This window comes from Amphiura filiformis, unplaced genomic scaffold, assembly GCF_039555335.1.
Source record: "Amphiura filiformis unplaced genomic scaffold, Afil_fr2py scaffold_64, whole genome shotgun sequence".
Lineage (NCBI taxonomy): Eukaryota > Metazoa > Echinodermata > Ophiuroidea > Amphilepidida > Amphiuridae > Amphiura > Amphiura filiformis.
In genome coordinates, this window is record NW_027305528.1 from 402832 (window position 1) to 430129 (window position 27298).

The window sequence follows — 27298 nt, forward strand, 5'->3', positions numbered from 1 at the left end:
CACATTCTAGCAATATCACATGAAACAGGCTGGTACAGCGCCTTTGCTGCTGTCTTCAGAAGTTCAACTTGAAAACTTTTAAAGTAAAGTGGGCTTATCGCGGCGTCTGCACGTGATTAGCCAGGGTCCGGTGCTACACCTACGCATGTACCTTGCAGCACTCAGTTCAGTTCATTTGACAACGTGGAACTTTCTTAAGGCAAATGAGTCTCAAATTTGAACTTGGAGACTTCATGTTGGCAGCGAAGAAGTTAATACTTCTTTAAGCTAGGGACTTTTAAGTGGAATACTTGCAACATGCCTTAACCGGGATTAAGAAAGGTAAGTTACTTTTGTGTATGATACTTGTGTGTTCTCCCAATTCCTATAGGCCTATAACCTTTGCAACAACTCTGATATTCACTTTATGTACACTGTCTTACCCATCATCATTGAATCAAATATCAAAAGTCGAAATTATTGGGCAAATTAGGCCAATTTAAGCTGAAATTGGCCCCAACATTGGGTACTGTTAAAGTGCAGTGGATTAATTAATTTCTTAATTTTTGCCATTAATTTAGACTTTAGCTGTGTATTTGAACAAACGCGGGGTAATATATTTGACAAACATTTAAGGAATCGGATAGCAACGTTTGCACAGTATTTTTTGTGGGACCTGAGAGCACACCTGACATATCGAATTGCATTTTGAATATGAGGAATGTGTTTCTGATATCAAATAATTTTAAAATTCGTGCAATGATATAAATTATACACATTTTACGGCAAATGATTAAAAATTGATATTTTTGAAATTGCACACTCCTCGTAGTAAATTGTATAAATATAATGATATGTACTTAAAGTGTATGTAGCTGGGATGAAAAGCCGTCCATCGTGAAAATTTTGACCTTTCGTATTGAAGATATAGATTTTTTTCCCAAAACACCAAAAAATGTAGGTCTGGGGCAATGTATACATATCTTCAATATGAAAGGTCAACATTTTCAATTGATGGTCGGCTTTTCGTCCCAGCTACATATACTTTAAGCACATATCATTAGATTTATTCAGCTTACTTTGAGGACTGTTAAATATAAAAAATATGAAATTTTAATAATTTGCCATAAAATTTGTATTATGGCCAATCCGAATCTCTGATACACACATTCAAATAATAGGCGATGGACAGATTACCTGGAAAAATAAATAAATAGCTGTTCTTTCATTTTACCTCCTTAGGCTCAAATTAAACTTGGGAATATATCTGATATTTCATTTTATCATTTTTATAAAAAAAAAAAAATTTTAAAAAGACAATCTTACTTTTTCCATAATCTTACCATTGCTTTAAGCAAGTCTCAGACATCACTTCAGACTTTGTCATTGCTGTAGGCCTACTGTCTTAATCCACTGACTGTTAGTCATCATTTATATTTGGGACAGAATACATGTTTCAAACCTTCAGATTATATGATTAGCACATATTATAATTATATACAATTATGTTTATAGATAGCCTATAAATACCAGTATAATATAATATGTACCGTATATTTTAAGAATTAATATGGTGTATTGTTTTGGGATGTAAGCCTAAAAAATAACATCAGTGCCATAGCCAGCAAGTTTTTCAGTGGGTGGGCAAAGGGGAAGGGGGAGACAACTTTCAAGAGGGGAAACTTTTACAAAAATGGTAAAAAAGTGGCTAAAAAGTACAAAAAGGACTAAAAATCTTAAATATCAGGACGGTCAGCATCTCACAGGTGTATGGGGATGCGACACCCCCGGCGATCCCTAAAAAAGGAAAAAAGAAAGGAAGGGATTAAGAAAGAAAGGGAGAGAGAAGGGGAAGAAAGAGGGAGAGAGATCTTGGATGATAACTTCCTCAATGAAGACAAAGTCAAACAATCTTATTAGAGCTTACAATCGGTAACAAATGCTTTAGTTGTATTTCAGAAAGCTTTGGTTGTATTAGAACGTATGACTCTAATGTGGGTATCTAAAATTAAGTGTTCCCGTCCCGGTTCCCGTATGGTTGTACAATGAGGCTGCAGTTTCAGGGAGCTAAAGTAGAGGAAGAACGCACTTAAATTTGCCCTATGTACGTCCTCTTATGGATATAGCAAATCAAATGGTTCAATACATGCATACATAGCGATTGAGAACCGAAGCAGGTTTACACCGAAAAAAGTAGGATTTTAAATGGCAATTTCTCGACTGAGTAACATCAGATATAATAATTCATCAATCATGAAAGTTTTTAACAACTTGATGACGGCAAAGTATTATCGGACTATTTATAAATTTCTCAAAACCATCTAGGCAAATTATCACAGCAAACACACAAAAATTAATGTTCAACACGTTATAAACGTCAACTTTGACGTGTTTTGGTTTGAGCTGGTCAAAACATTTAACTAACATTTAAATATCAGGTTATATAAAGGTTATAGAAACGTTTTTAAATTTTTTAAACATTTTATATGATTAAAAAAACACTTTGCAAAATATTTTGTCAACAATTAAATACCTTTATGTTAAAATATTTTGCAGCAAGTTTTCAAAAATATATTTGAACGTTATTAAAACATTTTACCCTTTATATAACCGATATTTAAACGTTTATAAATATATTGTGTTAAAAAAGGGTTTCAAAACGTTATAAACGCATAAACGCGTTTTGGTTGAGTCAAAATGTGTAAATAACATTTAAATGTCGGGTTATATAAAGGTTATGGAAACGTTTTTTAAACATTTTATATGAAAATAACACAACAATATTTCTAAAATGTTGTCAAAATGTTATTGTTAAAATATTTGTTGTCACACATTTTGCAAAATATTTTGTCAACAATTAAATAACTTTATGTTAGAATATTTTGCAGCAAGTTTTCAAAAATAATTTTGAATGTTATTAAAACGTTTTATATAACCCGACATTCAAACGTTTATAAAACAATGTATTTGCTGGGGATAGGTTCATTGAATGCGATATAAAGTGCTTTGTGATTTAATTGAAATTGATCTGCATCACTTTTAAATTCCGTTGTTTATCCAATATTAGAGAGGTATTAAAAATGTCTAAATTATGGTTCTTTTTTCATATCTCTACAATAACAAAATATACACATTTTCAAAATTATATATTGACATGGGCTTATTTTGAGTTGACGCACATCACGATGTTGACCGCAACAACATTGCACAAAATTATTATTAAGGGCTGTGGTAAATGGTTTCCTTACATATATTTCCTGAGGAACACGTGCTTAAGTGAATATTATGATATTATATTATATTATATTATAATTATTATATTATATTATATTATATTATATTATATTATATTATATTATATTATATTATATTATATTATATTATATTATATTATATTTAGTAGCATACGGTATTAGGATAAATGGTGGTTTGTTTCTTAAAGCTATATTATATATGTATGATTTCGGTCAAATTTTAAATTTGTTGCTGATTCTTTGCCAAATTTATTACTTAATATTAGTAACAACTGTCGAAATAATGAGGTAAAATGAAACAAGGTGGCCAGGTCCTTGCATTATGGATTTAACTTTTCATTTAACTTTTTATTTAACATTTAAGTTCATTTAGACAATTCTGTCATTTGTTTAGTCCAATGTTTTCATGTATGACTATACCCAGCAAACACGAAACGTTTTACTACAAAAAAACCGTTTAAAAGTCGGGTTATATAAAAGGTAGAAAATGCGTTTTAATAACATTTACCACAGAAAACATTTTTGTGTCGGGTATAAAACGATTCAAAAAATGTATGTTATTAAGTGTTGATAAAATATTTTGCAAAAATGTTTGTCAAAAAACAATTTGCAATAAACATTTTGACAACATTAAATGTTATCAAAACGTTTTGACCAAAGCCAAAACGCGCTTATAACACGTTTATAACGTTTTTTGTGTTTGCTGGGTATGAGTTAACTGAATACCAAAGCGCTATAATGCAGTGACTGCCTTTTGAGAAGAGTGAGAGCAATCACTCCTCTACAGCTCTTCTTAAGTTTAATTTGCAAGAGCGATTTATAGCTCCTCTAGATGACTAGTTAAATTCTTTATGCTTTAATGGCCACAGGTGCAAGAAGCTCTTCTTGAAGAGACCAGAAGAGCATTCTACAGCTCTTTTCACATTTTCAAAAGGCAGTCCCTGTAATGTAAAACTGTCAACATTGTCAATTTGAAAATGGCATAAGTCATTTCATGATATTGGCCATGTGGGTGTCCAGTTAACATCATGCGCTGTTACCGTATACTCTGCTGGTCAGAATAGTTAACCTAAATTAAGATTACCTTCTTACGAAGTTTGTACCTGTAAAGACGTCAGCCTCATACATTTACGTCAATGTGATGAAAAATAAGTATTTTTTGCTATTTTTGTTTATTCTTTATCAACATAATCTCTATGTATTATATATAATAGCCAGAATCTAAAACGATCTCATGTTGCAGTTTCCTCAATTTATAACTTAGCCAAGAGACATTGTCCGGTTGATAGTCGGTTGATATATTCTTTAAATTTAACATTTTTGTCGCATTTAATATTCGTCTATAATAAATTAAAACATTTTGCTCATATTTGAATAAATCACACAATCATGATGGTTGATGAATTACATGAACTATGTGCAAAATTATTATACGTTGAGCCATTTTCTCACACAATGCAAACAATATTTCCTGATATCTACTCCCTATTCCAGAAAAATACAGAACTAATTTTTTGGAATAAAGGAAATAGGGTAGCTGCAGGTAATATGGGACAGCAGGTAATATGGGACACCTGTTTTCATTTTAACAAAAAGTAGCTTAGAGAAGGTAAACACTTTAAGTTGATTTGTTAAGTGTTTAGAGACATCAATTGTGCTTCTAGAAATGCAGTTTTGGAGTCTGTGTATCAAACTCTTGGAAATCAATGCCAAAAGAGTGAAATTGCCCAAAAAATTATGTCGTTTTGGCCTGATATAAAATCAATGACGTCACATTTTATGATTGTGTATCCAAAAACTCTGATACTGAGGGGCATTTGTCATTTTTATGATCTTTAGGTGATGGGTTAAGCTTATCAGCAGGTAAAATTCCACTGACAAGTGGCACTTTCCTTTTATAAATGATTATTTTCTCTGATTTTCAACTGAATGGGTGCAGGTAATATGGGACACATAGGAAATTGCGTGCATTGTCAATGCGAAAAGCAAAACTATTTAGAAAATTGAATTTTCTTGTAGAAATTTGCATTTAACATTCAAAATCATGTAACAAAAATGTTTTTAGAACAAAAGAGTGATTTTCTGAACTTTTTGATTTTCACCATAGAGATAACACTCAGTGTCCCATATTACCTGCACATTATGGGACACTTGACGATGACGTCATTTTGACGTCATAGCGTCCAAACAGACATAAAAACAAGGTAACATTGCCTGTTTTATTAATCTTAAAGGACAGGTTGTTCATCATAACAATCTCTTGTGGGCATATCTTCTTTAGTTTTTATGCAAATAAGCTAAACGTCCTTAATGGTCCCATATTCCCTGCAGGTACCCTATTATCTTGTTTTGCCAAATGAAACATAGCTAAATCCTAATCCTTTAGTTAGTCCTAACTGGAGATAAAAGAAAAAGTTCACTTTTTAACCAATTTCTTGAAAAAAGAGCCAAAAACATGCATTTTTGGCATGTTTTCTGACAATCGAGTCACAAAAATCAAAGACTTGGAACAAGTCTAAGCATTCAAAATCTTGAGCATGTGCCGAAATTTTGCTCAAATTTTCACTTTTTTGTGTTACTTTAATTCATGGTTGGTTATAAGAATGAACCATGTCTTTTCCAAAAATTAGAATGCATAAACTGAAATTAGCCTTAGTACAAGTCTTTGGGCTTGATTGTCACAGCATACCATTAAACACCCTAAAAACGCATGTTTTTGGCCCTTATTTCCAAAAATTGGCCAAATATTAAAATCTGACTTTTATTGCTAGTTAGGACTACCTAAAGGATTAGGATTCAGCTATGTTTCATTTGGCAAAACAGGATAATATTTTTTAATCCCAAAAAAATTAGTTCTGTATTTTTCTGGAATGGGGAGTAGACCATGCATGGTGTTATACTTATTACAGTAATTAATAAAATAATTTTTTTTCTAAAATTATCGTAAAGTTTGACAAAAAATGAAGATTACTTGAAAAACATCCTTCAATGACACAAAGTAGGCCTCCGTGATGCAATCAAATATATCAGTATCAGCCAAAATCAAATTCCCTTTCTTTTTTTTTTTACATACATGTAAATTTTATATTTACGTCGGTTTTTTCATTTTTTTCTTATTTGAAGCCAAAGTGTAAAAAGTTACTTATTTCTTGTGTATACAGGGTGTAACAATAAAATTTGTACAATTTTGAAAATAGAATGACACAAGTATGTCGCCTATTTTTTGGTTGATATTAATATGTCTATCAAGATAATTTCTTTAGGCACCAGATAAGCTTTGTTTCAATAAAATCGTAGGTATACAAGTGAAGATATAGCCAATTATGTAACCTAGTCTTAAAACCGCTTGGGCCACTTTTGTCTAAGTGTTACAAAAGTGACTGAATAGAGTTGAACCATGGACCAATTGGACGGTGCTCTTATGATAGGTCAATTTAAACAATGGGGTATTCGAAGTGGTAGAAATGATTACATAATAGAATATCTCCTTGAGTTTTTGAAAGTCACAACTAAGCACTGACATATAACAACCTCGTTTACTAGAAATCGTGGCTTCAGGTTGGAAGAGCGTATTTTTATGGTTGTGACATTCGGTAGCACATGGAGTCAAGCAGAAACCATCAGATTGTTTATAGCTCATTTTCCAAACTCACGTCTTCCTTCAAGGCATACAATTACTAGAAGTACAGGGTGTCCCAGAATGATTTGTACCGTGTTTGCAAAAATAACTAAAAATAGAAGACGGGCAGTGTATCTATTTTTGATACCAGCATTATAATGCTGGACATGTCTCCTACTTATTCTGTTAATTTCAGCACGCTACCTTTATTTGTTTTGGCGTGGCATGCAATAATGTAAAATCGATGAAAAACGACTCGCATACCTTTGAAAAATGGCACAATACGATTAAATGAAGAACGTGTGATGTTTGGCACAGCATTTCGACGACAACTACTTTTGGGGTTGCGCCTTAAAGCTTGCCGGACAGCTGCAATGTTCGTTCTAGTTCTTATATAACAGTCTTACGAGCACCTGAAGCTTCACTCTGCCGATTCCTGACAGTTCTGTGCTCGTCAAACTTCTTTACGTTATACACTATCGTCTAATGAATCTTCGTTGCGTCTCAACATAGCTGCCGGTTTGCCAGTAAGTTTTTGAAAGAATTCCACGCTGCTGTACAGTAAATTGAGGAGCCGTCTTTTCTGTACCACAACCAGTTCGATCTCTGCAAGCATTTCAAATGACATGGACCGCACACCACAATAACTATATTTAAAACTACCGCCAAAGAGAGAATGCGATTAGGCCACAAATCCTTAATTCCATATAATGATTGCTTCGTAACGTGATAAATAATAGATAGATATCGGCTATTTAGTGGAAATATGAACAGGGCACAACTAAAATACATCCATAACTTTTTCCAAATAACTTTGTGCTGAACGGTTAGTAATGTTACAGATTTTCAAAATAGGTTGCGTTGTCAAAACTTAGAATTCACCATTTTTACGCAATCTTCTATAACTTCTACTAGAAACGTCCAATTTTTAAAATCTAAAAAATCTGAGAAAGCTAAATATATGTAGAACTTAAAATACAAAACAATATCACCATTCAACATGTCCTTCATACCTAAAAAATTCCATCTTTCCCGGTATAGATCATTCTGGGACACCCTGTATGTACAATTTGTTGACAGAAATGCTGGCAATAGTGGTCGCCCCAGAACAGCTAGAAGCCCAGCTGAACTTAATTTCAAATGTTTATTGTTTTGTACTTATGGGTGCAAAAACTGTTCTGAGTTTTACCAATGATATCTCAGGGATATGAGAAATTACTTTATTTATAAGATAATTCCAAAGAGATTTCATGACTTCATTTATATATTTTAAAGAAACATCATATTATTATTAAGTTCATGTTAATTATATGAAGAAACACCACTTATAATTCTTTTGCGTCAGTTCTTTGATGTTCAATGCACGATAAACACAATCAATGCGGTTCAAACTTGATATACGCTAACATGGCAAAAGTGGCCCAACACGTTTTCTGGACGATTTAATTAATCGGAAATAACTTTTGAACCCAAGCTAGTAAAGAAACCAACTAAACGTCTTCTTTTAGCCAATATATCACTAATTCTATTGCATATTACATTTGTGCCGTAGGCCCTAACTCTTTTAGTTTTTTCATCAGAAGTCAAAATGCAATTGTACAAATTTTATTGTTACACCCTGTATATATTTGCTACGGATCAAGCAGGTACACCTACATTTTGTGAAAATAATGAAAGTTTAGACCTAAACCTAAATAATAAGCAATGAATAATGAATGTTTCCAGAAACTATGTGACGGGAAACTTGAAATTAATTGTCCACAGCCTTACGTAATAAAACCACATGTATCACACACATGATATATGCATGTAAAAACAAGCTTTAATTAATCACTTCTTAGTGTAATCCCAAACACAAAACGTTTTGCAGAAAGTGTTTAAATGTCGGTTTATAAAAAAGATAAAATGTTTTAACAACATTCAGAAAACATTTTTGAAAACTCTCTAACATAATGTTATGAAAACGTTTTGACCAAACCCATAACGCGTTTTAAAAATATTTGTGTTTGTTGGGATGTTCGTCTTTCCCAATCGTATAACATCAGAGTAGCCTTTGTAAAAAACTTTAAAAAAACAAAACAAAACAATTTTAGGTCTTTTGGGGGAAAAATGTATATCTTCAAGTCAAAAGTTTCAATTGATGGTCGTTTTTCCTCCCAGCTACATACACTTTAAGTACATATTATTAGATAATAAAGTTTATTTCCTCACCTCACCTCACCAGGTTGTGTTCGACCATTGTTGGACGTAGCCTTCTTCATGATTCTTCCACTGTTCTCTGTCTCTTGCCTGTAGGCAGTAATGTCATCACGCCACATCCTCTTCTGTCTTCCTCTTGATATTTTCCCTGTTCTTGGTTGCCATTCTGTAAGCCGTTTAGTCCATCTGTTATCTTCCCTTCGTGCAAGGTGACCTGCCCATCTCCATTTCGCTTCTTTGAGTTTCACCATAATGTCTTTTGACTTGAATTTGACGTCTTATTTCTGTGTTCTTAATTTTACCCCTTAATGTGTATCATCTTACTTTCCATTGATCTTTGGGCTGTTTGTAGTTTCTGTTCCATCTATAGGTTGTTGTCCATGTTTCAGCACCATATCGTCATTGTTGGCAATACACACTGGTTAAACATTCTACTTCTCAGATGCATTGGTAACTTTTTATCACATAGAATGTCCTTGAATCTTCCAAAGCAGCTCCAACCTGCCTTTATTCTGATCAGAGCTTCTTCCCTGGTGTTGTCCTCCATCTTCACTGTTTGGCCAAGATATCTATAGCCATCCACCTTTTCGATAACATCGCCTTCAACTATACAATGACGTCCTCTGACTGGTGGTTTGTCATATATTTAGTTTTGCCCTTGTGTATATGTTCAATCCAATCTTTTTACTTCCTTTATTCAGATCATTTAACTGGATCTCCATATCCTTTACTGATGTTGTCACCAAAGCTACATCATCTGCAAATCTCAGATCTGTTAGCTTCTCACCATCTATGTTGATCCCCTCTCCTGTAGGTTCAGCTTTCTGAATATATCTTCCATTGCTGTATAGTGAATATTTTTGGGGATATTGTGTCTCCCTGCCTCACACCACGCTGAATTCGGATTGTTTTTGAAACATCGTTTTCTATGTGGATTTTGGCTGTGGCATTTGTGTAGATTTTTTTTAATCAAAATTATTTTATATCAGAAGGACATTCCTCGTATTTAGAATACAAATTGGTCTGTCTGATGGGCTATCAAGTCCCACAAAAATACTGTGCAAACATTGCCATCCGATTCCTTAACTTTTTTTACTTTTGAATAGAAAACGTAAAACGAGGTATTGGTAACTAAATGATATACAAGGTGTCCCATAAAAAAGTTCCCCAAAGAATGTTCTGATTTTTTTTTCACCATTCAGTGTTTACATTATGGAAAGTCTCATCTTTTAACTATCATTTGCAAATTGTGCCCTATGCCAAAAATTCAGGTTTAAAAAAAAATATTATTATTAAAGATCGTATATTTGTAATTCACACTAATATTAAGAAATAAAAACCATTACCAAATTTACCATGTGTAAGATAATGGACTTATTTTGACTAAATGGGTGCTATATAAATTTAGCATATAGGTGTTGTATAGGCATAGGCCTATGTATAGACAGACATTACAGGAAGCTGGTTGTCTCGTAGCCCGTAGACAGGCCAGTTGTCATCATGCATGTAAGTGATTCATCAGTAAATTAAAGGAATATAACTGACGAAAATAGAAAATAGTTTTAAACTTTAATAACCTCTGGCTAAAACACGTGGACTCTTTGAAGAAGTTTGTTGGAGAAATCACCTGCTAATGACTGAAAAAAAGTCTTACAGTTCATAAAGCTGTATTGTTCCCCTGCTTTGCTCCACGTACAAACCTGACAGGTTTGCGGCAATGTTTCATAAGTTAGGAACATTTATTTTAAACAGTATACAAAAATAACTATAGTTTTTTGACCTTAGCTTTCGGCTAGCACAAGCCTTCAACGGAGGCGCTAAGCCTTCAACGCAGTTAGGAACTCTACATTACAACAGTTAACTTTAAACATTTAGCCGTGAATTCAAACCTTACATTTATAATATAATCATGGATTAAAACCTTTAAAATAGTACGTAACCATAGACTCAAGCGTTCAAAAAAAATATTATCTTCATAATGTTTTAAATCTAAATTTCGCCATTTATCCCATGTTATTGTCAAGTTGATACAAAAGTACATTTTTAATAATTAGGCCTATGGACTTCGAACGTGTCTTACTGAGCATCAATGTTTAGTCGGGCTTTATGTGTGCAGGGATGCTCTGATGTGTGCATGTGGTATTTCCTTCTTGCAGTTCCTAAATCATGTAAAGAGCAAATTCAAGAATAACTCACTAGGATTATTACACTTCCGTTTCGGATAAACCATAAGAGTATAAATAGAATTTAATACCTTCTCGTTCACATTCAATGATATTTTCACGCCTAAAATCCCAAATTATCTCGTTACATGGAACGAAATCTCTCCACATGGAAAGAACTATGATTCACTTCCAATGCCATGGCATGCATATGGCTTTATTATACTTATATATGATCATGGTGATAATCTATAACAGTGTCTAATTTTGTTTGCATTTCAGAACTCGACTTTTAAGCGACACACACTTCCAATCCAAGATGGAGGACCCTAATCGACCTAGTCAGCGTATGGGTACTCTCCGTCGCACCCTGATGGGTTCACGCTTCAAAAAACAAAGTGCAGCAGACGACAATAAAAAATCTCAACATGTGTCGGATCCAGACGACACTCTACCACTGGACAAAAAAATAGCCATTGTTGGCATTGGTTGTCGATATGCAAATGGTGTCGAAGGAGCGCGAAAATTCTGGGATATGTTATCAAAAGGTTTGGACTGCACTGTCCCTCCTCCGGCAGATCGTTTTGATTCCTCCTTCTTTCTGTATCCGGGCAAGAAGATTCCAGGGAAGATGTTCAACAGATGTTCTGGATACTTGCTGCAACATCCAGAGGAATTCGATCGGCAGTTCTTCAAAATATCGCCAGGTAATAGAATCGTTGTGAATATGTGGGATGTGTGCATAGCCAGAGAGGGGAGGAAGAGAGCAAGGCAACTTACGAGGGGAAAAGGAGAAAATGGTCCAAATCTACATATCAGGGCAGTCAACATCTCATAGGGTGAAAGAGAGGGGAGGGTGACTTCTCAGTGGCCAGTGTAGGGAGGGTGTGTGCGTGAGGTGTGGGGTTTGGAGTGTAGGGTGCCTATATTGGGGGGGTTGCGTGTGGGTGTAGTGTTACTTCTTTATTCATGTTAATAATAGTGGTATACAATGGTATTGCGAGAAGGGGTAAAACAACATTAGACCACGGTATTTTGCCGAAAAAACCTATTTTGGTATGCATCTTTCCTTCCAGTGTTCACTGTATTTCAAAACTTGAACTCGTTTATCCATGCAATCATTATTCGTATCTTGTTCTTTACAGAGGAAGCCAACCATCTGGATCCACAAGTCCGTCTTCTTCTTGAGATAGTTTGGGAAGCACTTGAAGACGCTGGGATTCCTACACACAGTGTCCGTGGATCCAACACAGGAGTCTATATTGGACTCACTGCCAGTGAATATGGCATCTTACTAGGAATGCCAAATGACAATATCAACCAATACACAAACTCTGGCACAAACTCTTGCATGAGCGCAAATCGTATCTCGTACGAATTTGATTTCCGTGGTCCAAGCTTTGTAGTAGACACTGCGTGTTCTTCGTCAATGTATTCTGTACATCTGGCGTGTGAAGCCATCAGGAACGGCAACTGCGATATGGCAGTGGCAGGTGGGGCCAACATCTCACTGCTACCCGTGACAAGTATTGGGTTCTGCCAAGCTGGGATGATGGCTCCAGATGGCAAATGCAAGAGTTTTGATCGATCTGCAGATGGGTATTCACGAGGAGAAGGGGCTGGTATTGTGGTCTTGAAGAGTCTCCAGCGAGCATTGGATGATGGTGATAGGATATATTCCGTGATTAGGGAGGGCACTATGCAATGATGGACGTACTCCTGGTATAGCAAATCCGAGCTTTGATTCACAAGTGAACCTCATTGAGCTTGCTTTTAAAAACGCACAAACCAAGAAGGAAGAAGTGGTTCATGTTGAGGCACATGGAACCGGTACGCAGGTGGGAGATAAGACAGAGGCCAATGCCATCGGGGAAGCTCTAGGATTTAGTCGCACCACAGAGCATCCACCCTCTTCATTGGATCAGTCAAATCCAATATCGGACATTCTGAAGGCGCAGCAGGTGTTGCTGGCCTGATCAAGACAGCATTGACGCTTCACTATGAACAGATTCCAAAGGTTGTCCATTTCCGACAAGGTAATGAGAACGTGGACTTTGATGATCTGAACTTGAGGGTACCATCAGAGCTTACCAGGTGGCCTAAGAATGCCAAAAAGCTCGCTAGTGTAAGTTCATTTGGCTTTGGAGGCGCTAATGCCCATTTAGTACTCGAGGGATTCACCCAACGCAATGAACGCGGTGCAGGTGGTAGTTCCCTCCACCAGGAGTCAGATAGCGTGGTACCAATGATCCTCTTTATGTCAGGTGGATGTAAAGATGCTTTAAGACAACGCCTTGAAGACTGGTTGAGCTACCTGAACGATAACATCGGCAATGATTTGCGGATGTATAACAGCACTGTCTACACAGCAGCAGTGCGAGCAACACATCATCAGTACCGTATGGGTGTCATCGCCAGGACTGCAAGGGAAGCGGCGGAGCAGATCAGACTCAAGTTGGAGCATGATCCGCGAGTTGCCTACAACGTGACAGACGGGAAGACACCCGATGGTAATGCGAGTCATCGCCTGGTGTTTGTGTTCTCTGGAATGGGTACTCAATGGTGGGGCATGGCAAGACAGTTGATGGAAGATGAGCCACAGTTCAAGCACGTCATCAAGGTAATACTTATAACAATTGAAAATTTCGGTAATTCCCGAAATCCTTTGCAAAGAAACCCAAACTACGTCATTTCGTCACGTCATCAATGCGTATTAACGATGACGTAGTTTTGGTTTCTTCGCAGGATTTGGAGAATGTCAATAGGACTAGACATAATAGAATAACTGCCGTCACCCAATAGGATTGGTGTTAGAAAACTATATAATAGGGCTAGGGTTAGAATCCGGGTTATGTTTGATTGAGTTTTGCAACAACGATTTGATACAATACAATGTCAATTTTATATGATTTGGGAAAGCCGCCTGGATTGTTAAATGTTGTTTTAATGTTGAAGACTATAATAAGCAGTCAAGTTTAGCTCAATCGATAAGGTTTTAATCTATGGTACGAGAGGTTGCGGGTTCAAACCCTGACGGTGGTTAGTACACACTCGTGTAAAAATTGAGCTTGAAATTCCCTGGATAAGGAACTTACTGCTAATTGCCTCGTTGAAACACGGGGAGCTGATGGCTGCAAAGGTCACGTGGAAGGTGTGCGCTTCTTAGCGGCAAGTCCATGTGTTGTTGTTGTTTAATGGTTTGTGAAATGAAAAAGTGGTCAATGACAACCTGTAAAGTGTGCTGAGGCTTGTGGGTCAACGTCTATAGGCGTTGTGCCTGTGCGTAGCGCACTATAAATCACTGCGGTTTTTTAGTGTTCTGGAAGTGCTAAATTATGGTGAAACACCATACAGACGAATCCAATTCAGCTTATTTTACCCCAAACATCATAGTTAAGCATTAAACGTGATATTTTGACGTTATTGTTTAGGACCAACGCCCACTATTCCAAATTCCCTTCCACAACAGGAAATTGTTTTGACTTTGTCACAATAGCCGGACTTTTTACTTTATTAAATCGCTCATTACTTTAGGTGGAAATTCATTAGGGAAGATAATTAATGAATTGTAACGCCCTTTTGTTTCTGTTTTAAAACAAACGGTATAGGCCTATATAGGAAACTTATTAAGGCAAGTGTAAAATGTCTTGTCACTGCTGACCCAGAACGACAAAAGAGAGCATTTGACAGAACTTTTCTTTTCTGTTAAGTCGTTCAAAATAATGTAGGCATAACCATGGTAACTTCTTCCAGAAGAGGAAAATTAAAATGACAAATACTTGTTTCTTCAAATTGTGTACTCAGATCACCTAAACGATACCACATAAAAATAAATCAATTAAGGAAGCATGCGACAAAGCTCGACAAGTAGACAAAATGATTTTATATGGTATAAAAGCATAGTGTTTAGACAGTCAACTTCTAAGTCTGATTACGAAGTCACAATACCAATTCCATCCACCTTCTGGGAATGGTCTGGTTAGATTTTACTGATCCAATCCTACAATTAAATGCATGCATACGCCTTTTCATGTGCTAAAGAAGTGGAATTTCCAATCTTTTTTTGCCCACTTTACGATATTAGAATCTCAAAACGATAGAGCGTATGTCTGATGTAATGTTGTCTGAATCTCAGGTCGTCGTAAAGAAAACCATTAAAAAAAGACACGGCGATTCAGGAAACCTTTCGAAATTGGAGTCCTGTAATTATGTTGAAACGTCTAAATCATTGCTTCCATTGAATTATATGCGAATAATGCGATTAGGGACCGTTCACAAACACTTGTTAGGGAGGCCTGATGCAAAAAGGGGGGGGGGGCTGAAAAGTTTTGACCCTCCTAAGGGGGGGGGGGGCTGAAAAAAATGACCACAAATTTTCTTCTTTTCTTCTTCTCCATGTTCTCCGTTCTTTCTTTGTTTTGTTGTTTCGGTTGTAGACAAAGAAATAGTTATGACCTCGGAGGGTTTTCTTGAAAGTAGGATCTATATTGAATATTTTGAAAGTAGGGAATCATATAATCACTGATGATAATAACTGGTAAACATGGTAACTCAATTAAATATAAAACATGGTGATGAATGTTAATGTAGTTGTTACTTTCATTTGCCTTTCGTTTTATTTTCACAGAAAATTGACAAAATGCTCACGAAATGTGGCGCGAAATGGTCACTGATTCATATGCTGTCGAAGGAACTGGATCGAGAGAAAATCAACCAAACAGGTAGGCGTAGTATATAGTAATATACAAATGCAATTTATCAATTCGTTTTTAAATTCTGCAGAACTGGGTTCTAAAAATGATTTATTTCAAGTGTTCGGAAAAAGAAATTTAATTTAAAGACTATACTAGCAGTATAGAGCAGGGGGGCCTACAATCAGTGGCAGCGTCAGGAAATTTTCGGGAAGGGGTGTGGGGGACGGGGGAAGTGAATTTCAGGCGGGGAGTTAAAATCAACACATTTTGCCCAAATTGCCGCAAAAAGTGGTTTTTTTACTAGGGGGGGCCTTTAAAATGTTAAAATAAGTTAACATTTAAAAAATTTGTTAAATTTCGCAATGTTTTGTTGTCGTTTTATTTACACAGAAATTGCCCAGCCATGTGTATGTGCTGTACAGATTGCCCTAGCAGAACTCTACCGTCTTCGAGGTGTCTCTCCAGACGCAATCGTCGGTCACAGTGTCGGCGAGGTAGCCGCAGCTCAAGCCGCAGGTCTACTCAGCTTAGAAGACGCCATCAAGCTTATCTACATCAGAGGAAGGCAGATGAAGAAGACTAGTGGGAGAGGGTCCATGGTAGCTGTATTACATGCAGTAGAAGAAGTTCAGGCTAGGTTAGAGAATAGTGAGTACGTAAGTGTGGTCGATGTTGCGGCTATTAATAGCCCGAGTCAAATTGTACTATCAGGAGACAAAGATTCAGTTACTGGGTTTTCAGATGGGTTGAAGAGAGATGGCATTAGATGCATTAGTTTGAGAGTTGATAATGCATTCCATAGCTACCAGCAAGATGATGTCAAGAAAGATTTGATCAAGAAGCTGAAGTATCTGGATCCGTCATCTTCCAAAGATCTTTATGGAATGGTACCAATAGTGCCAATGGTATCTACAGTGACGACTGAATACTTAGATAGGGAGACTACAAACACATCGGATTACTGGTGGAAGAATGTCAGACAAGCCGTCAAATTCCGCGGTGCAGTTGAGAAGTTGATCCAAGATGGCTACAACTGCTTTTTAGAAGTTAGTCCCCATCCAGCTCTATCACCAGCCTTGAGGGATATCATTATATCATACGGAAACAAACCCAATCCACACATGTTCGTCACTGGATCGCTACGACGTCCATCAGACACCAGAGAGGTTGCAGACGACAAAGTCAACATTCTGCGTTCATTAGCGAAACTTCACGTAGAAGGGTATCATTACGATTTGGATCTTCTCTTCAAAGATGGCGGCGACTACAAAGTGATGTCACTTCCTCCGTATCCATGGCAGCGAGTAATGTGTTCAGCGACTACAGAAAAAGCAAACAAACTGTTCAAATTCCCAGCAGGTCATCACCCACTTCTAGGAAAACGCCAAGAGTTGTCTCACTTCAAGGGAGAAGGTGCTCCACAAGTATGGCGATCCAAGTATGGAATCTCCTCAATACCTTGGGTACGGGATCACAAGCTTCACGGCAGCATTGTTATACCAGCAGCGGCACAAACAGAGACCATGCTTGCTGCAGCAAAAGAGCAGTTCCCGGATTCAGAGATCATAACACTACGTGATCTGAAATTTGAGCGATTCATCTTTGCACCAAGTACAAAAGGAATGCTTGAAACTACACTGGAGGTTAGACATCGGGAGGCACAGTTCACCTTGAAAAGCTTTAATCCATCGGACCAAACATGGACATCACACAGCAAAGGACACATAGACACTCCTAACAGAGTGCGAAGCTCCTCAGTCCATCAGCAAATGGATGACGATTTCCGTTGCGTTCGTTTAGCTACAGATGAAATCCGTCGGAAGTGTCCATTTGAAGTTGACCAACACGAGTTTTACTCACGACTTTGGCGTGGTGGATTCCATCTGGGCGATATGTTTAAATGCGTCAACATGGCGTTCTTCAGTCATGATTACAACGAAGCACTGTTATACACATCTGTTCCCGAGCCACTGGAGAAGGAATTCAAGCGTTATGTGTTCCATCCGGTATTGCTGGACAGCACATTCCAAGGAATCGGAATCTGTCAAATGTTTCAAGAACAGGAGAAAGCACGAAATGCAAAGACAGTGTTTCGCACATGGTTCCAAGTTCCTCACAGTGTAAAGAAAGTACGACTCCAAGGTAAGGCAACTACTCAGATAGCCTTCCACGTCAAGATATATCACGAGGATGATAAAACGGTCGGAGATGTTGTTGTGGCTGATGCAACAAACCAAAGAGTATTTGCCCAACTGGATCGGATCAGCTTTGAAAATGTCCATTCCAACGAACCAGAGGAAAAGGTGCAATTATGGAGAAAGGAATGGGAGAAGATCTCAGTCGATGTAGATGAGAATATTATCAATCAACCACCAAAACTTCCTCCAAAGTTGAATTCAAGGATCAGCAGGCCTTTGAGCGCAATTGGTTCAGAGAACCCCGGCGCTGTCATCGTCATCAAAGATAAGCAAGGCATTGCTATGGACCTGAAGAGAAGACTAGAAGTCGACAGCGTTGTAAGTGTCCTTGATCCACGAATATTGATTGACGGTGATGAAAGATTTCGCCGAGTTCTGAGATCGTTAGGTATAGTGACAGACATCATCATGCTCTCAACTCTAGATATTACGCAGTATGGACCACTTGGAAAAATCAACAGGGATAACTTTGATGAAATCCAGTCTGCGATAGCCTTGTCACCTATCAGTCTATTCCGAGCCGTGGTCACTCATGATGCTAAGTTAAGACCCAGGGTATGGATGGTAACAAGAGGAGCTCATGCTGTACTGGATGTAGATGTTGTAGACCCACTAATGGCACCGGCATCCGCGTTGAATCTTACACTCATGCATGAAGAATGCGAGTTTTCTATTGCTACAATTGATCTGCCATCAGTAGTAGACTATGAAGAATCGGCCGAATGGTTATATCAGTACCTGCGGTCAGCACCAAGTGATGAAAACCTCGTAGCTCTAAGACGCAAGATTCCACTACCAGCTATGGATTATCAGCGAGAGACTGTGACTTTTGATGCCTTTGCTCTTCGCACTCAAGTACAGCCACAGTCTAGTTTCTCAGCACCAACTTTGTCTACGGATTGGCAGGTGGACGTCGTTGATACCTTGAAGCAGAAACGCTTGGTGGTGAAACAAAACCACGAAGTTCCACAAGAAAGGGGTCCAGAGGATGTTGCTGTTAATGTGTCAGCCTTTGCTGTCCAACAGCTGAAAGATGCATCCGACAAGAGGGTTAGTCTCAGCTACTTGTACGCAGGGCATGTCACCAATTGCAGTGAGGAGATCCAAGTTCTATTCCGAATGCGTAGTAATGTCTTAGGTTTCCGCTCAGGGGGTCACGTCACTCAAACGGTGTGGTCTAACGCTAATGAACTCGTCCCCATCCCAGCAAATCTGACTCCAGTAGAAGCCATCAATATTGTTCGTGACTATCTACCAGCCTTTGTTGCTTTCCACGACACTTTACAGTTGAACGAAAATGGCACCGTGATCGTCTGTTTGAGTTCTCTTAGTGACCGTGTTGGCTTGGCAACCACCCATCTTGCTCTTGAACAAGGTGCGAGCGTCTTCCTGCACGTAGAGACACAGGATACCAACATACTTCCAGTTGAGAAACTTTTAGGCATTTTGGGAGATTCAAGAGTGGTTATTACATCGAATGAGAACTTCAATAATCTCATCAATGACGGATCTGTAGATGTATTGTTATTTGCTGGAGAGATGACTCAAGACTCCAACAGCCTGACACGCCTTGTCGGTAAGATTCGTCCTTTCGGTACAGTAGTACAAATCCATGGCCGTAATGGAGCGAGTGAATCACGGATTAACTGCCTACCACCAAACACATACTTCTTGAGTATCGACATGGGTCTTGGTCGATACGAGGAAATGAAACCACGACTTCAGGATTCTATGATCAGATTGTTGCAGATGTTCAGTGTCCACAACGGATTCCAGGCTTTGAAGAACCTCACAGTACCAACAGCTCCGATATCCAAGTTATCAAGATCACCACACGCATCTATCGAAGAGGTCACCGTTACCATTGACGAGGAAACCATTCCTACCACGCTGAATTTTGATGATATCGAATTTACCGCCAGCGGAGACGTAGCTTACCTTGTGACTGGTGGATCACGTGGATTTGGTCTGACTGTGGTTGAATGGCTTGTCAAATGCGGCGCTAGACACGTGTATATCATATCACGCTCAACACCAGAAGAAGAAGCAGTCCTGAAGTTCAAGTCTTTCCGGGACACTGGTGCGAGAATCACACACCTGAAAGTAGACATGGGTCGTGATCATGAAGTTGAGAAAGCTTTGACGGCTATTCAAGATAACGAAGACCTACCACTTGAAGGAATTTTCCACTGTGCTACAGTTTATGACGATGTCATGCTGAGGAACGTCACAGCAGAATCCTGGAATAATGTGATGGTCCCAAAAGCTTTCGGAGCGTTAGTACTTCATCAACTGAGCGTCAAGATGGGCTTCCCGATCAGATACTTCGTTATGATATCTTCAGTGGTAGAAATGCTTGGCAATGCGGGCCAAGGCAGTTACTGTGCTGCCAACACATTCCTGTCTGGTCTATGTACCATGCGCCGAAAACTCGGTCTTCCAGCCACTGTGATCCCCCCTGGTGTAATCAATACTTCAGGGTTTGCAGCACGAGAAGGATTTGTTAACCTCTGGGAAAACATGGGAATGACCAGCCTACCACCGTCCGAAGTATTGAAAGGTCTTGGTTGTATACTATCTACAAATTTCCCCGATCTTGGCTTAACAGGAGCTATGGATCGCCGCAAGTATGCCAAGGCAAATGCTACCATGCTCTCCCATCACTTCAGTGAGACAAGCGGTACGTTTTCCGTCCTGAAGAAACTATTCCCAGACAGGGATTGCGTTCTAGATTCTGACAATGACATTCAGATGAGAATACGTCTTCTTCCTGCTGCAGATGCTCAGAGTCTTATCTTTAAGACTTTGTCTAATCATCTTGTGCAGAGGCTTGGTTTGAGCGATGAAGTTTCTCAAGACGCATCTCCAATGACGCTTGGTCTCGACTCGCATATGTCTACAGAGCTAAGTCAGGTTATCCACGAGAACTTTGCAGTTACTCTGTCACCCATGGAACTGTTGAACGACACCCTTACACTTCGTAACTTGACTTTGTCCATCTACAACAAAGTGCTGACATCTTCTGGTGAGGACGAAGAAGCAAGCCCCACACCTGTGGCCATTCGCAATGAGCTCTGGTTTAGAATTGATGAGAGCGTGGAGACGCCGACAAAACAGTTGATATGTTTCCCATCAGTAGGAAGTGGACCATCGATGTTTGCTCTATGGAGGCAGCAGCTAGCTGATCACAGCATACAGTTAGTGTCAGTTCAGATGCCTGGATGGGAAGGTCGTGAACAAGAGAAACCGTTGCAAAACATGTCAGACATCGTTGCCCGTCTATCAGACGCTCTTGCTCCTCGCCTTATGAAAGGAAGATTTGTATTCTTCGGGCATAGTCTTGGTGCATTGATCGCGTTTGAGCTTGCGCATCACTTGTGGAAGAATCATGACTTAAGTCCAGCTCATCTGTGCGTCAGTGCATGGTACCCGCCTACTCAGTCCTACCCTCATCCTGATGAACTTGAAGTATCAGGCGCTACAATGAGGAAGTTACAGAGATGGGTGTCAACTCGAGCAGATCCCATGAGGAACCCAGAGCCTGTTCCAGTCAAGTTTAGTTTCTTGGACCAGTCCATCCTTAACAACACACGATTGATGATGAGGCTGTTTCCAAGTGTCCAGGCTGCGATATTCACGTGCAAGAAATACCGTTTCCGTCATCGCGACCACCTGCCATGTCACATTACCGCGTTTGCAGGCAAGAACGACCCCTTTGTCAACCCATCTTTGGTTGACGATTGGGCCCAACAAGTAAACCCAGATTTCAAGTTCAAGAAAGTCGTGATGGCAGGAAAACACATGTACATCCTTCAAGCTGGTAAGAACCTACTCAAAGAAATCGGTCTTGCTTTGGCAGCATTACCCACATTGGATGACGCGGCAAGAGAACCACGTGAAGCAATGGGTGCAGCTGCTGGCGCGGCAGCGTCAGATAACACATCGTCCCTCGCTCGGAGTGGGGTAGGAGGGGCGTCAGCATCTGGTCCAATTCAAGTTGAAGCTGATATTGAACGTATTCCGCATCAGTCTCCCAAACCAGTGCCGATGCCAAGGCCTAGTTTGTCAAGCTTAACGGGAATAGGACTGGAGTAGAACTTTCTTGAATAGTCGGTGCTGCTGAAATGAAGTGAAATTAATTATCATACTCTTAAAAATCCAATTGACCATACTCTCTAAAATATATCGTTGAAGGAAAAGTTTCTTGTCAAAGTATGCACGTGTGATACTCAGGGGTATTCATTTGGATATTCAAGTGACCCTTATCTTTGTCTCCAAAATAACTTGATCATGTTTGTCATGTATGGACAGTTTAATTTCAGTAATTTGAAAGGAATATCAACATCGTGACTTTTATATTGTATATAGTTTCGAACCGCACGATGAATAAGGCATCAAATATTAAGACAGTTTACTTTTTCTTGTCTGTATAGTAGAAAGATATTGTGTCAACCTATTGTTTTAAGCATATCTATTATAGGCCTATAAGCTCCTATAGTATAATGTGGTTATATTATAATCTTACGAAAACAGAAATTGTTACAGACAAATTTCATATTCAAACAAATTTCGCGTAGGGCCTACGTATTATTTGGATAGAATTGCAATTTCAGTTGAAACGCTACAGTAATTACTGATGTATCGAAGATGATTTTGATTCATGGAACCCATGCGTATATCAAGTTCGCATTTTTCTGTCATATACTATTTTGAATCAATTAAATTTACTGTTGTCTGAAATAAGAGAAACATCAAGGCAAAACCTTTAGAAAATTAGGCAATTCAAATCAATTGTAATTATAGTGTTGTCAATAAATTATCATCTGCAAAGTGCGCATTATATTACTCTTCCAACAGTATTGTTATAGGGGTACAGCAGAAAATCATGAATTTCTTTGATGCCTTTGAAGGGTGGGTGGGTAGGTTTAGTATTATGGTTTTATACAGTCAGGTCTAGGGGTGAAGGCAAAGAAATGTCCCTGATTTTTAGTAGAGACAAGGTACATATAACGTGCATTATTTTATTATATTGACACTTGTTTTTAATCAAAAATGTTTAATATATTATAAAGTGAATTATTATAGTGAATCTTGTTATATAATGAAGAAGTGTTTTGAAGAATGAAATGTTATATTATGAATTGCATTATTATACTAACACTTGTTATAATGAAGAAGTGTTTGAAGAAAAAATGGTATAAATGTTGTAGTATTAAGAATTATTGAATCCATGTACTATGAGTGCTAATGATTCGAAGGCTTGGAGCTGTGCAATAATGAATGTAGCTTAGATATTAGGGAATTTTGACAAAAAGTTGTTCAACTTGACACAGGTGACCTTTTGACCTTAGGTCACCTGCAATGGACTGTTAACTTCTGTAAGGTCAACATTTCTCTATTATCATCTTTGCTTATAATCATGAGTTTATGAATAATGTTAACCATGTTATACAAAGTATATTATTATGTTGTAGTATAGACCATGAAATGTGTTTTCACCCCATGAAATGTGTTTTCACCTTTAGTAAAATAGCAATCCCGTTCGGGTAAATTATAACTGTGTAAACTTATATTGTAATTCCTAGTTTATTCTGAGCACCGAATTCATAAAACTGGTTCTGGTATTCTACTCTTTTAAGACAGTATTTTACAATTTCATATGTGATATGTGATCAATTAAAATCAGTCGGAAGTCGGAAATATTGATTTTCAGATAGAGCCAAACAAAGGAAATAATTTCTTTTGCTGTCTTTTGTTTTGGAAACACTTCAACTGTTCATATCTTTGGAACTAAAGTTCAATTTCAATGGGTTTTTTTTGCATAATAGCTTTGCAGATGCCTTTTTCAATCATGTAAAAAACTGAAAATTGAATATGCCCGATATGACTGATTTTGCTTGATCACACTGTATATTCAGAGCCGTAGCCAGCTTTTTTGGTCAAAAAAGGTCCAAATTTGGGAAGAAAGTCCACTTTTCACAAAATTGCCTGACCCCCCTGGAAAAAAAGTCCACTTTTTCCAAATATTAGCACTACCCCCTCCCCCACAAAAATCCTGGCAACGGGTCTGGGTATATTTTGTGTCCTCCCGTCTTGTCATCCACGCATAAAATGACTTGATGGATAATTCGGACATTTTAAGGATTATGGCTTGCTTTACATCTGTATAATGTAGTAAAAACTGTAAATCACACACAAAGTTTCAGTTTATTTCTACAAATATGTCATTTAATGCATAAATTCACTGCACTTTGGTTGAAAACTGAGTAAAATACTTTATACAATCCAATGTTGTTTAGACGTTTCTTGAATTGTTACTACATTCCACTGTAGTATATGATTTACATTTAATGGAACCTCTGTATTCAGTAAAATAGTTGTGTATAATTTAGAATTATATTAATAGATCATTATTGACAAATACGTATGTGCTGTTGATTTGTAATTCTGTTAACTCATGTTTCATCTTTAAAACATTGTGTATTCCTTTGTAAGAATATTAAAATGCACTCTTGGAGGACCGTATGTATTCAACAATAAGAAAAAATGTAAAAAAAACATGCATGACATATCATCAAAATATGTCCAAGTTTCCTATATTAACCCAGATATATTGTATCATTCTGCAAAGTAGTTAAAAATGAAACAATTAGTTTTTATGTTCAAAATTAACTTTACTGTTTACACATAAAGTGATATTTTAAAACTTGTAAATGAAAGAAATCTTTTCCAATAATGCTAAAATTTCAATTTGGTCAAAAGGGTACAAAGGGTGTATTTTGATGCTGTTTGACATTAGATTAGAAATACATTAATAATATGCTATTCAGTTGAAATTCACACCCTATGGAAGACACAACCTTAATCTCTCACATAGGGGTGTATAATTTCAAATGGAGTCACCCATTCAGGTAACCCAATTTGAAATTGAAACTCACATTTCCTGCATGGAAGATTAGGAACATGTCTTCCACAGGGGGTGCATGGATTTACACTAGAACAGCCCTAGGAGCGATTGTCGAATAGGGTGCAACTCTACTAGTCTTATTACAAGACTGCCCTACCCCAACCCTAACCCTAAACTCCGTAAACGAGGACTGGACTCAAGTCTAGCAAGTTGCACCCTATTCGGTAATTGTACCCAGCCCTATCATGGATAAACAAAAATACTCATCAATTGTGCAATATACATAAAATGTTTATTATGTCAATAAAAATACAGATATTATTGTAGCTTATTTTGCTAGGTCATTTAAGGATATTTACTATACCTTTGAAATAAAATCTGTCATTTCATGCAAAATTTGGTTTACTTCTATGCTATGAAGTCATTCAAATAAAGGCACTCACATTTCAGTTGTGAAAATTCATATGGTACTTCAAGAAGTGCTTATCTGTTTGAATATAGAATTGTGCCATTTTACATAATTTTGAAATTTGCTCTCTGCTGAACACTACTCCAAATCTAAAATATGCTATCTACTGAAGATAGCATTTGCATAAAATCCTGTTTGATTGATTGGAGATTGTAGTTAGCTTTAAATTTAAAATGTGTTAAAATTGAATCTAAAAGTGTGATATCAACTGAAGATAACACTTTTTGCCCTGTTACTTAACTGTGAAAGTTGACATGTCCGAAATTGGATGTAATGGGCCATTCCAGTTGAATTCAACACCCTATGGAAGACATTACCTTAATCTTCAACACAGTTTGTATGAATTTTAAATGGTGTTACCTGAATGGGTGACTGCATTCAAAATCTACACTCCCTGTGTTGGAGATTAATATTGTGTCTTCCACAGGGGGTGTATGGATTTCAACTGGAACAGTCTAACGTTGGACATCTTTTTGACAAAATCCCTACATGTAACCAAGATTGGAAGACTTTTATATTATCTTTTTATTTATTTATAGTAGAAACTAAGAAGTAAAATATAATTAAGAATTAAAATAGAACAATATCTTATATGTGCATGATTTTGGTATGCAGGTTTTGTTTTGAGCGTTTTATTCTATTTTCTCTTAAATTATATTTATTTGAAACATTTACCTGTTTTTAAGAAAACTTGAAAATTCCATTTTCTTTTGTATTTTGTGTTTAAAGAAAATACTATATATGTAGTAAAGGTTTAACAGACAACGATATGCAGGAACACTTTTTTGCCATATTACATGATGTCTTTCATTTCTTTACATTTAAGAATATTATTTTGTAAGACAGTAATTATTCTGTTTAAGAATTGTAATTTAAATATTTGTGTTTGATTTATATTATAAAATGTTTACAATATAAAACAATAAATCTCCATGACAAATTCACAATTGTAAGTTGAGTTTATACTTGCCATATTTCTAGAAGTTAAACATATTTATGATGACCAAATTGGTTTAGCATCATATCATGTCTTTCTGTGTACAGTAAAATTCTAAGATTATTACATTATATGCAATACCCAATTATATGGGATTTAACAATAACATGATAATTGTAAGAAATTGTAAATAAAGTGAAATACGTAAATTGATGGTGCTCTTTCTTCGTTATTCTATGGTTTGTTTTAAGGGAGCAATGGGCTATTCCAGTTGTAATCCATACAACCCCTATATGGAAGATACGACTTTCAACGCCCACACAGGGAATGTGAATTTCAAAAGGAGTTACTCATTCAGGTAACCCGTTTGAAATTCACACTCCCTGTGTGGAAGATTAAGGCCATGTCTTCCATAGGGGGAGTATGGATTTCAACTGGAACAGCCTAATGTACCGTAGCCCTGTTCATTTATTTTGTAACTCAGGTCATTACATAAACGAGGTAACTTCAATTTTCACTATCAAGTGTAAATTTGGCCTTGTCAAAGGTATAACCAAATAAGTAAAGCGAGGCGGAATTGATTGTTTTTCACAATGTAGCCGTGAATCACATTCAGGATCTTCAATTTGCCAATCTCACGGCCATCTCAAAACGAGGTTCTACCCGCAACGTGTGTGCTGTGTGTCCGTACGCATGTCAAACTCATGCTATAATTACCACATATATGTTGCAAAAGCCTTCTGTCATGTTGCTAGAAAAGCGTAAGAAACAAAAATGCTCATTTTGTGCATGCGTTTGCAAAGAACCCCGTTTTGGTAGTAAGAGCGAATCCATGCAAAGGGTGAATACAGCCCCTTAATCAAATTAAAATGTGTTTCAA

At 37.3% G+C, this 27298-nt stretch overlaps 1 protein-coding gene across 1 annotated transcript; it reads left to right on the forward strand.

Moving 5' to 3' along the window:
* On the forward strand, window positions 1-26627 carry LOC140144578 (phenolphthiocerol/phthiocerol polyketide synthase subunit C-like). Its single transcript, XM_072166398.1, is given in 7 exon segments — window positions 1-321; window positions 11496-11920; window positions 12359-12914; window positions 12916-13121; window positions 13124-13833; window positions 15841-15934; window positions 16298-26627. Coding segments are annotated over 6 exon segments (7857 nt in total). The 5' UTR covers window positions 1-321; window positions 11496-11532; the 3' UTR covers window positions 22201-26627.
* The last annotated feature ends 671 nt before the right edge of the window (window positions 26628-27298 follow it).